We start from the raw sequence: 12015 nt of genomic DNA on the forward strand, positions 1-12015 counted from the left end.
GGGGGTCGGGGGGGGGCTGGAGCTTTCCCATCACTCGCTCGCATTGGCCCTGAGCCAGTGTGTGTATTGGGGTGGGGGTGGGTGCGGAATAGGATCCCGCACTGGGCTGGGGATAAACCGTTGGCTGTGCGCGCCCAGAACGCACCACCCAGAGTCGGGACAGGGCGGCTCCCAACGTTGACGGCTCCACCACCCACCGTATTTTAACTTTCTATTATAGTTCTTCCCAAACACGCCCCAAAGTAAAGAGAATGGCGCAGTGCTTCCCCACGTCCCCACCGCCCCGCTGTCACCGTTGTCCCCTCCGGGCCAGGGCCCTATCGCCCGACCCTCCCCCAGTGCCCACGCCCGGTTGTGGTAGAGCGAGCACGGCGCGCGCAGCACCGAGGCCGGGGTACTGACCGCGGCTGGGGGCAAACGGGCGGGGAGCGGGGCTCGCGGGTAGGGCCTCGGGAGGCGGGGCGGGGCGGGGCGCGGGGCGGGGCGGGGGGCGCCCTCCCAGGGACTCCAGGCGCGCGGGCTGGGCGCCGCGCTCAGTCTCCGCCCCGCAGCCCGGAGCGAGCCCGCCGCGCCGCTGCTGTCAGCGCCCATCCGTCCGCCCGCAGCCCGCCACAGCCCGCCGCCTCGCCATGCCCAACTTCGCCGGCACCTGGAAGATGCGGAGCAGCGAGAATTTCGACGAGCTCCTCAAGGCGCTGGGTGAGCTGGCGCGGTCGGTGGGCGCCTGTGAGGAGGAGCGGCCCCGAGGTGCTCCCCGGGCCCGCGGGGTGGGCTCCGGGACCGGCCCAGGCGGGAGGGCGTCCCTGGGGCGAGGGCGAGGGGAGCGATCCAAGGCCACCCCGGCAGGAGCGGCGAGTGGAGCCCGGGAGCCGCGCGCCCCGCGGACGTTTGCTGGAGGCTTGGCGCCTTCCCCGACGGTTCGGCCTCGTCTCGTGCTGGACCAGCGCGAGGGGAGATCTCGCTGGAGTCCGAGGAGAATCGGGGACTTTAAATTTGGAGAGTCGGTGTGAGGCCAGGCCCCGCCTCGAATCCATCGTGCTGCGCAGGGAAAGCCGCTTACTGGGCTCAGTTTCTCCTCTGGAAACTCTGGGCGAGGGTTGCGGGGGTGAGCGGGTCTGTTTTGAGGTCTCCATCTCTAGGCAGAGGGTTTGGGCAGTGCTGGGCGGGCGCCGCGACCGAGCCTGTGGCGCAGCCCTCCTTCCCCGCGCAGGTGTGAACGCCATGCTGCGCAAAGTGGCGGTGGCGGCTGCGTCCAAACCGCACGTGGAAATCCGCCAGGACGGGGATCAGTTCTACATCAAGACGTCCACCACCGTGCGCACCACCGAGATCAACTTCAAGGTCGGAGAGGGCTTCGAGGAGGAGACCGTGGACGGACGCAAGTGCAGGGTGAGGCCCCGGAGGCGGGCGGCGTCCCGGGATCCCCTCTCCGAGCCCTGGACCGCCGCGGCCGGACGCGCCCCTGCCGGCCTTGGCAGCCGGCAGCGCGCTTTCCCTGCAAGGCCGTACACTGGCAGTTTGCAGAGACAATTCGCGCGAGCTGGGTGCCCCGGGCGGGAGAAGGTCCTCCCCAGTCCGTCCCCACCTCACCCAAGCCGCCGGCTCCGCGCTCACAGCTGCGCCTGGAGCGGCGGGGGACCCCGGGCGGCGGCGTCCCGCGCGGGTGCGGGTGCGGGTGCGGGTGCCGGAGGCGGCTACGGGGCTCGGCAGCCGCCACGTCTCCTGTGGCAGGTGGAGCGGCAGCGCTCGCTTCCCCCGCCGCTCCTCCCCCGCCGCCCGAGGGCCCCAGGGGATGCCCCGATCCAGTTTCAGCAGTCCTGTGGGCCCGCACCTCTCCCTCTGGCCCTCAGCCTGGTGTCTTGAAGGAAAGGCGGAGTCTTCCCAAAGCGAGGCCGATTCCGGCTGGGGAAATGGACGAAGGGCTCTCTTGGTCCTCAAGGGCAGGAGTTTCCTCTTTGTGCCGATATTGGTCCCTGGGATGAACCAGTGGACTGAAGCCAGCCGCTGTACAAGCCCGTTTTCCGTGGGCAAAAATCGCATTCTGTTGAGTAGAAAGAAGGGTCGGGTAATGTGTATTTTGAATGCAGATGGAAAAATCGTGGCTGCTGCTGTCACTTACTTAAAAGGGGACAAAATGTCTCCCTCCCTTTCCCCAGCGTTCAAAACAAAGAAATACTCATAACGTTCCGGAAAGTGAGAAATTGAGTCTCCCCTTTCCTGAGGGGTGACTGTCTGCTCTGTAGGGTGGGGTGCCCTGGGCACAGAGACTCGGCCCCAGGGGTCAACCCACATGGCAATGTTTGGCCCACAGAACTGACACAGCCAGAAAATGATGTCCCGGCTTGGAGCTGGCAGGGTCCAAGCCCGTGGTCACTGCACTGCTTGGAAAAACAAGAGTGGATCGGTGTAGTGAGAGTGACTGGGAGTCTTGGGGAGCAGGCCTGGCCATCGGCAGGGCTCAGGTGGGGACATTCAGCGGCGGCCACTGCCAGAGACTGTGGCTCTGATGAAAAAATATCAAAGGTTCATGCTACAGCCTGGCAAGTGTCAGCGAGTCTGTGGGCTGGGCACCTGCCCAGCCCAACGCTGAGCACTGTGCTCTGTGCCACCTTCCACAGCTTGAAACCAGGGAGGGGGCAGTGTTTTTGTCCCCAGAGCCAGCTGACTCAGGTTTATAAGAGTAGTCTGTGCGCATAGCAAGGAAGGGGTTATCCCCAAATCTGGGCGGAGGAGAGGGCTCCTGTTGCCGGCCAGTGTGGTTATAAATATGGCATCTTAGCGGCTCTAGTGTCGTCTTGTTCTGATGGGAAGGTTCTTAATGTCCCAGTTGCTTGAAGGGATAGTTCATTTCGGCATAAATGGATCACCGTGTGCTCTGAATTTTATTCCCGGAAATGTGAAGTATGCCCAGAGCTCTGCTGGTTTGGAGAGAGAGAGAGAGAGAGTGAGTGTGTGTGTGTGTGTGTGTGTGTGCACGCGTGTGCGCGTTTGGGGGAGGGTCGGGGGGACACGAAGTCTATTTATTCCCCATAAACCCATGACCGGCCCTCTGAATCTGGACTCCACAGGGCTTCGTGGAGGCTTCTGTGCCCTGCTTACAGGGACCATGTGTTGCTTCTCTCAGCCGCCGTGACTCTCCCGGGCGCGCTGTTGTCTCTGCTCCTGCCACCATGGCTGTAATTACTGTCACTAATGGTTTTCCTGCCTGCAGAGTTTGGCCACTTGGGAGAGTGAGAACAAGATCCACTGTGCACAGACTCTGCTCGAAGGGGACGGCCCCAAAACCTACTGGACCCGCGAGCTGGCCAACGACGAGCTCATTCTGGTGAGGTCTGGGCCCCTGAATCAAGCCCACGGTCCCCCGATGATGCCGCCCTCCCTTGGGCGGAGGGCGGGACCCTGCGGGCCCTGCAGTAAAAAGGGAGTGGAGAGCCTGAAGGTGACCGCTGAGGTGGCAGGCAGGCCTTGTTTAATGGTCGGGGCAGGGCAGGGCTGAGATGGGTGGCCGTGGCCCCACTGTGCATCCCCATGGTGACCCCGTGGCTCTCTCTGAGTCGCCTCCCTTCCCACTGCGCCAGAGCGCCGGGCTCTGCGAGGCCCCAGGGGGGTTCACTCTGCAGAGGGATTTTCTGCCCCTTCCCTTTCCCCATTTTGCCGCCAGGGCAAGATTTCAGGTTTAGCCTGTCAGCCCGGGAGCCCCAGAGAGCAAACGTTTGCACCCCAGCCTTACCAGCTGCAGTGGCCTTCAGGAGCCAGGCGAGGCCTGTGGCTGCCGAAAAGGCCTGTGTGTCCAAAGGACCCAAAGGCTGGGTCCTCGGGGACAGAGAAGGGTGGGCTCTCCCTGCAAGGTACTCAGATTAAAGCATTTTAAACGATCCTGGCCACACAGACTGGACCTGGTGAGGCCAATTTAGAGACCCCCACAGTTTAATCACACCCGGCCTTGTCCTTTAGTTCAGATGTTGGGGGCAGAGAAAGTTGGGGAGGATGGGGAGGGCTCAGTCACTCTTCCTTTGTGTTTCGGAATAGACCAGGCTTTCCCTGCCACAACCCCGCCCTCCCCCCGCCCCCCATCTGCGAGACACACACAAGCACACATGCACACACGCATATGCATACACACACACGCGCACGCACACGCACACACACACACGCGCGCGCGCGCACAAGGGGAAAAGCTGTGTGGGTAACCTGGAAACGATGTCCTTTGTTCTCCACGAGGCATATTGTTACCGTCTTCTCTCTAAGACCACCTGCCTGCCCCATCTTAGCTCACGTCCTCCTCCAGCGCTGGGGAAGGAGCCCGAAGGGTGGGACGTGGGCCAGCCACACTGTGCGATCTGGGCATGGCCCTTCCCTTCCCAGGCTGTAGGATGAGGGCGGCCACTGGAGTTGGATCCCTGGGTGCGGTGCTCTCAGCCCTAAAATTGCACGTTGATCCTGTGGGCAGACCCTGAACGGGGCGGTCTCTCTTACTCCTGCTGAGGCTACTTGATCCCTCTCTCTCCTCTTATCCTTCCGGGGCTTGATTCTGAGTCCTGTCTGCTTTCATAGAGAAGGGGCCGGCTTCCTTTGCAACCCGGTGAATGCCAGTTCCAGGGAAGGAGTACCTGATGGGGTTGGAGGGGCACTTTGAAGCTGAGACGTGGAATTTAGGAGAAGGTGGAAGAAAAGGTTCACTGGTACCAGAGTCAGCAAAGCTCTCAGTTCTGGAGCGTGGCTGAGAGTTTAGCAGGCTTGGCTTGCTCCGTGAGAAAGTGTGATTTTATTAACCTTGCAATCCCCGAACGGCCAGAGCACGTTCTGCTGCAAGAACTCCAAGACTTCCGACCCCCTCCCCCCACCCAGCTCCACCCACCAGACAAGCCTCAAAGGGAGTGTTAATTCTTGGCATTTGAGACCTGATATATGGGCTTTTGTTTCGAAGGTCGTTATCGTTAATAAATCCCAAACACAGGGAGATGCGTCTCCTCATAACAAGAGGTAGATTATCCTAGTTGAGTTGCCATAAGCTCTCCCAGTGCCCACAGTAAATTGTCCCCTGGGGGCTGTAAGTTCCCTTCTGTGAAAACGGAGTATCTTCCTTCAAACCACTCTGGGACACTCCAGAGCTGCTTTCAAGAATGTTTTGTCACGGGTGCCTGCAGGGAAGGACGTTTCAGATGCGGTTGGAAATGTGATTTCTTCCCGCACATCAGGAAGCTACTGGTCAGCCTGGGGGTTTGGGGGAGGCGTCGGATGCGAGGGTGGTCACAGTGCATGGCAGGGACCCCAACCACACATCCTCTGTGTCCACAGAGCTGAGAGGTCGGCACCCCTAGAGGGGGATCTCCGTGGGAACCCCTGCCCCCCTGCCCTCCTTCTCCAGGCACAGTATCCCCTGCAGACAGAAGTGTCCGCAGCAGCTACAACTGTGCCTGTGTGACCACGAGCCCCACTTGGAAGAGAAGCTGTTGACGGGTGCTTCCTTCTTGGTGTCACTCAGGGCTAGTGTTTCCCCTGAGACACACGTTGGAATCAGGTCTTGCCATGTGCCTCCTGAGAGGCTCTTGGCCAGCCGACAGGTGGGGGCGAGAAGCTGAAGGTCCAGGTCTAGCCGGGCTCTCAGCCTCCCCCAGGGCCTCAAGCCCCGTGGAGAACCTGAGAGCGAGGGGCACTCCTGTAGAAAAGTGAGCGTCGGCAGACATGCGCTCTGTCTGTCTGCTATATGATGGGCCCAAACCATTCCCCGGATGGAGGTTTTTCTTCTGACCCTGATGTGGGAGCACCTCTAAGTAAATGATCTTAACTCTCCCCCAAACTAGCAATCATGAATTATTCACGATTGCTAGTTTGGGGGAGAGTTAAGATCATATAGCAGACAGACAGACAGACAAAAAGCCATAGAACTTTAGCTGGAGCGACCCTTTGAGATCGTCCTGCTGCATTCCAGCCCTGTGTGAAACCGCCTCCCTCCTGCTTGGGGCCACCAAGCAGCCTCCCCCACTGGGTGCCATCAAGTGGGGTCTGGAGGCCGGGCCGCCCACCATCCAGCCTGCCGGTGACTTAAGGATGAGCAGCCGCTCTCACCCATGCCGTCCCCTCTGGCTGGTCAGCGAGTGACCCCAGAGCTCTGGCTGCTCAGGCCCTTTGCTCTGCTGAAGTCATTTGAAGAGACAGAGCCACCTCAGAAATGTCCAATGGGACATCTCCCCCTTGCAGTTTCATTTTTCAAACCAAGCATTTCTGACGTTGGCATTCATGGGCTCCAGAAACAAAGGAAAATTGCATATAATTCTATACCCCAGTTGCCTCTCTGCCTGTGCGGAGCTTAAAGGAGAAGAGAAGAAAAAGAAAAAAAAAAAAAGACCTCAGCAGTTAGCGCGAGCATGTGGCCCAGGGACTTGAACGTCGGTTAACAAAGGGTCTTTAGCAGGGCAGTAAGTGGCCCTATGAGTGACGTGCTCTAAACACGTTTGCACAGGCGTCTGCTCTGATTGTCTTTCCTTCTCCACAGACGTTCGGCGCCGATGACGTGGTCTGCACCAGAATTTACGTTCGGGAATGAAGGCAGCCGGCGTGCCCCGACTTCGGGGGCTGAGAAACGGCTAGGTCTGAGCTGCCAGTGCACCCCCCCTTGCCCCGTACCAACTTTAGGTGACCCCGTTTCCCCTGTGACGGTCTTGTAGTGTCCCCCCAAGGCCTCTGTACCCCCAAGTCCCTGCTGCTCCGTAGTGTGGCATCTGCATGCTTTTGCCCACCATTAAACTGGTCAGCCGCACTGCAAGGCTGTTCCCGTCTTCACGCCGTGTCTTCAGCTGCAGCCTGGGGTTCTGGTGCACGTGCTGTCCTCAGCACATCCCTGGGCTGTGAAGTGGCTTCAGCTTCAGCTGCTGCCTCGGGCCGTGCTTGGAGCATACAGCAGTGGTGCAAGCCGGGCTCCCTCCAGCAGGAAAAGGACCACAGATCTGGGTGTGTGTGGCCTTCACTGTGCTGTTTTCTAACGGAACTAGTCTGTGTGGTGGTGGCTCCTAACAGGAAAAGAAGGGACGTTCAGAGGTTTCACTGAGGGGAGCCCAGAGTAAAGGGACTACTTACACAGGCACTTATAGGGACAGGATGGAGCGAATCAGCAAAGGCTCAGGTGGCCATCAGACTAGCAACAGAAGAGCCATTGCTTTCCACACCTGCACACAGAAGGGGCAGAGGGGTCACCAGACGAGAAGAGCTATGGCCTGGGAGAGAGGCCACCATGCCCAAGCTGGGCAGTACGTGGAGGAAGGTAGCCACTGTCCACACCATGGCCCCAGGGTACGTGTGGGGGTGGGGGTGGGCGTGGAGGTGGAGTTTGGTTTGGAACCAAGGGGTTAAGTATCGTGACCTCCCACCTTTCGATCTCTGATCGACCTGTGCTGCCCACTGGCCAAGCCCAAGTGGAATGTAGGGGACAGTGAGTCACCATCCCCAGACACAGCCAGGTGCAGAATGGGTCTGAACATGTAAGCCGACAATACTCCACTGTTGCCAACTCTCATGTTTTCAAATCAGGAGATTTCACATGAAAATCTGGATTCCTGTTTCCTTAGGAGAAAAACTGGGAAAATACGGCATATCTGCACCAACATTCCCACAGGGTTAACTGCTGACACTTCTCCCCTCCTTGAAGTGGACCCTGCCACAGCTCCTGCCCCCACTGCTTCCTGGCTTCCTGGGCCCCTCTCCTTGCTGTCCGAGCAGCAGGGGCTCTCTGTAAAGCCGGGCTAGTGTTAGCTGAGCAGCGGTGCGCAGGCATGGCTGAGGCCAGGAGAAGGTGTGAAAGGCAGGTCATGGCACAGGGACAAGGGCAGACTCCATCCACGGGTGCTGGGGACGCCTCACCGTGGGTGGACTGGGCAGGGCCCCAGACATCTTGGCGGACAGGCTTCCGGGCTGCTGCTGCTGCCGGGTCTTCTCCAGATCCCCACACGGGGCACGTGCAGGCTCCTGGTTGGAGGGAGGATGTGAGAGGACCGTCCCCTTTCCTGGCTCTGGGAATTCAGCCATCTCCATCATGTTCGTTAGCACACGTCACACGGGGGCACATGTGTTGCCCTTTTGGGGCAGGGTAGGACAGGGAGACTCTCCAGCGGACTCGGGCTGGACTCGGGCTGAGCGCAGAGCCAGAGGCGGGCCTCCATCTCCCTACCCCGACATCATGGCCTGAGCGTAAATCAGAGGGCGGAGGCTTAGGGACTGAGGCACCTGGTCGTCCCTCCTGATCAGCCTTTTCTGGAGACTGCCCGCTCTCACGCCCGCGTGGGGCACAGGCCAGCGCAGCTGCATTTGGATGACAGGATGTGCAAGCATCAGCAGCAGTTCACCTAGAACATCGCGAGCCCGGTCCTCATTTTCCAGAACAGCAAGGCACCGAGTTTCCCAATTGTCTTGAACGAAGGGACACGAAGGCTCCCCAGATCCGGGTCTGGGTCAGCGGCCACAACGGGCGGCGCAAGCTTCGCGCAGCACACGAAACTGGCACACGTGCAGGGGGGCCCGGCCACCGGCCTGCGAGCCAGAGCACGAGCTCAGGAGGGCACACTCCGCCCGGCACTCAAGGCCTCCCCGACTCGGCCCCGCAGGCTCCACAGAACACAGAGGGCCGTGTCAGGGGCACACCCTCAGGGGCTAAAAGCCCAAACGCCCCCGGCCTCAGCGGCAGGGCAGCACGGGGCGAGCCTCGTCGACGCCCGGCAGGTGCGGCCCTCCGTTCCGGTGTCCCGCGGGGCGGTCCGGGTCACACGACCACCCGGACCCCATCACCGCTGGGGCGGGGCGCGTCGCTCTGCCAGAGTGCCACGTGACCGCGGGGCGGGGTGCGTCCTGCCGGCGGAGTCCTGCAGGGGACGGCCAGGGGGGGCCCCCGGATGGCAGGGCCTTGGGCGGCTTCCACGCTGAGGGAGGACAGTAAAACCCGCATGGCTCGGGTGAAGGTTCAGTGCGCGGGGGTCCTGCGACGCCGGTGAGCCCAGCCCTGCGCCGCCGCGTCGGAACCCGCTCCCGCGTCTGAGCCTGGAAGGGTTCGGCCCTCCCTGGGCCGTCCGGCCCTGGCCCCACCCCGCCCCGGCCCCGCCCCACCCCGGCCACGCCCCGGCTTGGCACCCCCTCGCCTTGGCCCCGTCTCGCCCTGGCCACGCCTCGCCCTGGCCCCCGCCCGGTTCCGCCCCTCCTCTGGCCCGGACCCGCGCCCCAGGCCCGCCAGCCAGCGCCCCTACCCGGTGCCCGCGCGGCCTCTGCGGTGGGCCTGCGTCGTCGCTCTACACTGGCCAGCTCCTGCCGTTGCCGGCCAGCTCCTGCCGTTGCCGGCCACCTCGTCTGTGTGGTCCCTGAGGCCAGGCGTGGCCCCCGGGGCGCACGGCGAGTGGGGCGCTCTGTAACACGTGCTGCCCTGCCCGCCTGACCTATGGAAAGCCGAGCCCAGCCTCCCCCGCCGCTGTCCTCCAGGCCAGGTGGACGTGGGAGCGCACACCGACCCCACCAGCCCCTGGGCACTGGGCACGCGTGCGCTAGTCCATCTCGAGGCAGGCGGCTGGGCATTCCTAGCCCCCCTCCTTGCCCGCCTCCCACAGTAGAGGCCCCAAAAGTCAATGCTGGGCTGTAACTAGGGCTGACCATGCCGCCCCGTCTGGCCAGAGACTTACGGGAAAGTCTGTTGTGGGGCTTCTGGGAAACACGTTTTCTTCCGGATGGGAGAGGAGAGCGGAGCAGCTAACTTCTGCTTCCTGCCTCGGAGTGTGGAGTGAGATGGCAATGCCCGGAGCTGCTGCAGCCACCTTATGCCTGTGAGGAAAAGGCCAAGGGAATCTTGGAGGTACCAGTCGCAAGTCCCTGAGATAATACAGTCCCTACCCATCACTGGGGGTATTGCCTCATGATTAAAGAAAAAAGCCCTTCTTTGTTGACGCCAGTTATGCTTCCATACCTGCAAGTAAAAGCACTTGCTGCTAATACACGGAGGTAACAGGAAGGACAGGGGTGCATCTAGCTTGCAGATTTCTGCGAAGTCTTGTCTTCAGGACGACTACCAGCGCAATGTAAATTAGACAATGTGCCGTCTTGCTCCAAGGAGAAAGTAATGTTGAAATATTTAATGCAAGACCCCATTCATATTGTAACATCTTTCTCGGCCCCCTGTTGCTTGAAGCCCCCTCTCGCCACCATGGCAGCCAGCTTGTAGGACTACACAGCGAGGCTGCGATCAGAGACAAGGTGGGGCAACGAGCTTGCAAAGGCAGCGGCACCCCACCCAGCTGACCCCACCCATGCCTTCCCGAGATGTCAGCCCCGGGGAGTGCACTCCAGGCATCTTCCTGCCTTCCCGAAACCTTTACTGTAACTGTTGCCCTTTAGTACCGGCAAAGTCCTCAATCCTGGCGGGAACATCCTTGCGTCATTGAGTGAAAACTAGTCTTCACAAAGTCTCCTCCGCTGGCGTGCGCGCGTAACTGGACAGACCGCTGTGCGGACCCCAACCCATCAGGGCTCCTCCGCTTTCTTTTTTTTTTTTAAAGATTTTATTTATTTATTTGACAGAGACACAGTGAGAGAGGGAACACAAGCAGGGGGAGTAGGAGAGGGAGAAGCAGTCTTCCCGCTGAGCAGGGAGCCCGATGTGTGGCTCGATCCCAGGACCCCAGATCATGACCTGAGCTGAAGGCAGACAATGACTGAGCCACCCAGGTGCCCCAGCCCCTCCACTTTTAAGCAACCCCAGTGTGGGTCCCTCAGGGTCATTGTTTTAGGTGCTTGTCGAGATTGGGGAGTCCCTCTCTACAGGGCCTGTCTTTTTTTTTTTTTTTTTAACTCAGAAAATGTCAAGCGTTCCCCACAGTAGAAAATAGTGTAATCATCCCCTATACACTCACCTCCCCGCTTCAACAGCCTTTGACACCTTTGACTTGTTTCACACGCGCTCCCTCTCTCAGATTACTTTGAAGCAAATCCTAGACATTTCAGATTTCACCTATAAATATTTCAGCATATGTTTCTAAAAGTTGACAGTTACCTTAAAAGCGACTATGATTATCATACCTTAAAGATTAAAAGTAATTCCTAATACCATCAAGTATCCTGTCAATACTCAAATTCTCCTGATTGTCTCGTAAATTTCTTGGCCTGGCTGCTCAAATCGGGTTCGAAAATGACCATACTTTGCGATTGGCTCATTTTTCTTTTAAGTCTCCCTAGATCTGTAAGTTCCCTTCTACCTCATTTTATTTTTTAGGTGTGTTTGTTGGCGAGATTGGTTGTTTGTCCTGTAAGGCATCTCACAGTCTGGATTTGGTGATCACATTTCCACACTGCTGTTCACTGTGTTTCTTGTAAACTGGTAGTTATGTCTAGAAGCTTGGTCAGAAGCAGGTTTGATTTTTCTGGGAACAACACAGCAGAGGTGGTCTGCTGTGTTCCCTAGAGGATGCGTGAAGTCTGGTTCCTCTCTTTCTATGATGCTAGCAGCCGCTGGTGATTGCTGCCTAGATCCATGGTTTCACTAGAAGTTAAAATGTGGGGATATTCTAATGCTCTCATTTCTTCATCTCTGAGCTGGAATACTTCCAGAAATTGTTACTCCCCCTTGTCTACCGTGCAGTGATCCTGAGATGCATTTAAATAAGAAAAGCAGAATAAATGTTTGATTCTTTCTTCTATTTACTAGTTTTCAACGTAAGAAGTTGGTTCCCCTGGCATTCTTCAAAGGTAACCAATGCATTCCGGGGTTTTCTTTAAATCTTTTTCTTTTTACAGTGTCACTCTGAATTTGTAGATTGAAACGTATTTGCATTTCCCTTCGTTGCAGCTGCTGTCCTTACAGGCAGTAGAGGTGGTCCACCTTTGGCTGGTGAGAGGTGGTCCACCTCTGGCTGGTGAGAGCCCCTTGGGACTCACTCTGAGGCCTTTTACAGGACCCTACTTGTTTTTGAGAACTTCGTTGCCCTTTGTGGGACAAGATGCCCCAAGTTCTGTTGGTACACTTCCTGCTTCAGCCCTGGAACCAGCCGC

The 12015-nt window shown here is 58.9% G+C and overlaps 1 protein-coding gene across 1 annotated transcript; it reads left to right on the forward strand.

Annotated features, from left to right (window-relative positions):
- The first annotated feature begins 564 nt into the window (after positions 1-564).
- On the forward strand, positions 565-6547 carry LOC111152704 (cellular retinoic acid binding protein 1). The gene is made up of 4 exons (XM_022511276.1): positions 565-699; positions 1211-1389; positions 3212-3325; positions 6497-6547. The coding sequence occupies exons 1-4, from the start codon at positions 630-632 to the stop codon at positions 6545-6547; spliced, it is 414 nt and encodes a 137-aa protein (XP_022366984.1). The 5' UTR covers positions 565-629.
- The last annotated feature ends 5468 nt before the right edge of the window (positions 6548-12015 follow it).

The sequence above is a fragment of the Enhydra lutris genome, unplaced genomic scaffold, assembly GCF_002288905.1.
Source record: "Enhydra lutris kenyoni isolate GAN:26980312 unplaced genomic scaffold, ASM228890v2 scaffoldscaffold29, whole genome shotgun sequence".
In the NCBI taxonomy this organism is placed as follows: Eukaryota; Metazoa; Chordata; class Mammalia; order Carnivora; family Mustelidae; genus Enhydra; species Enhydra lutris.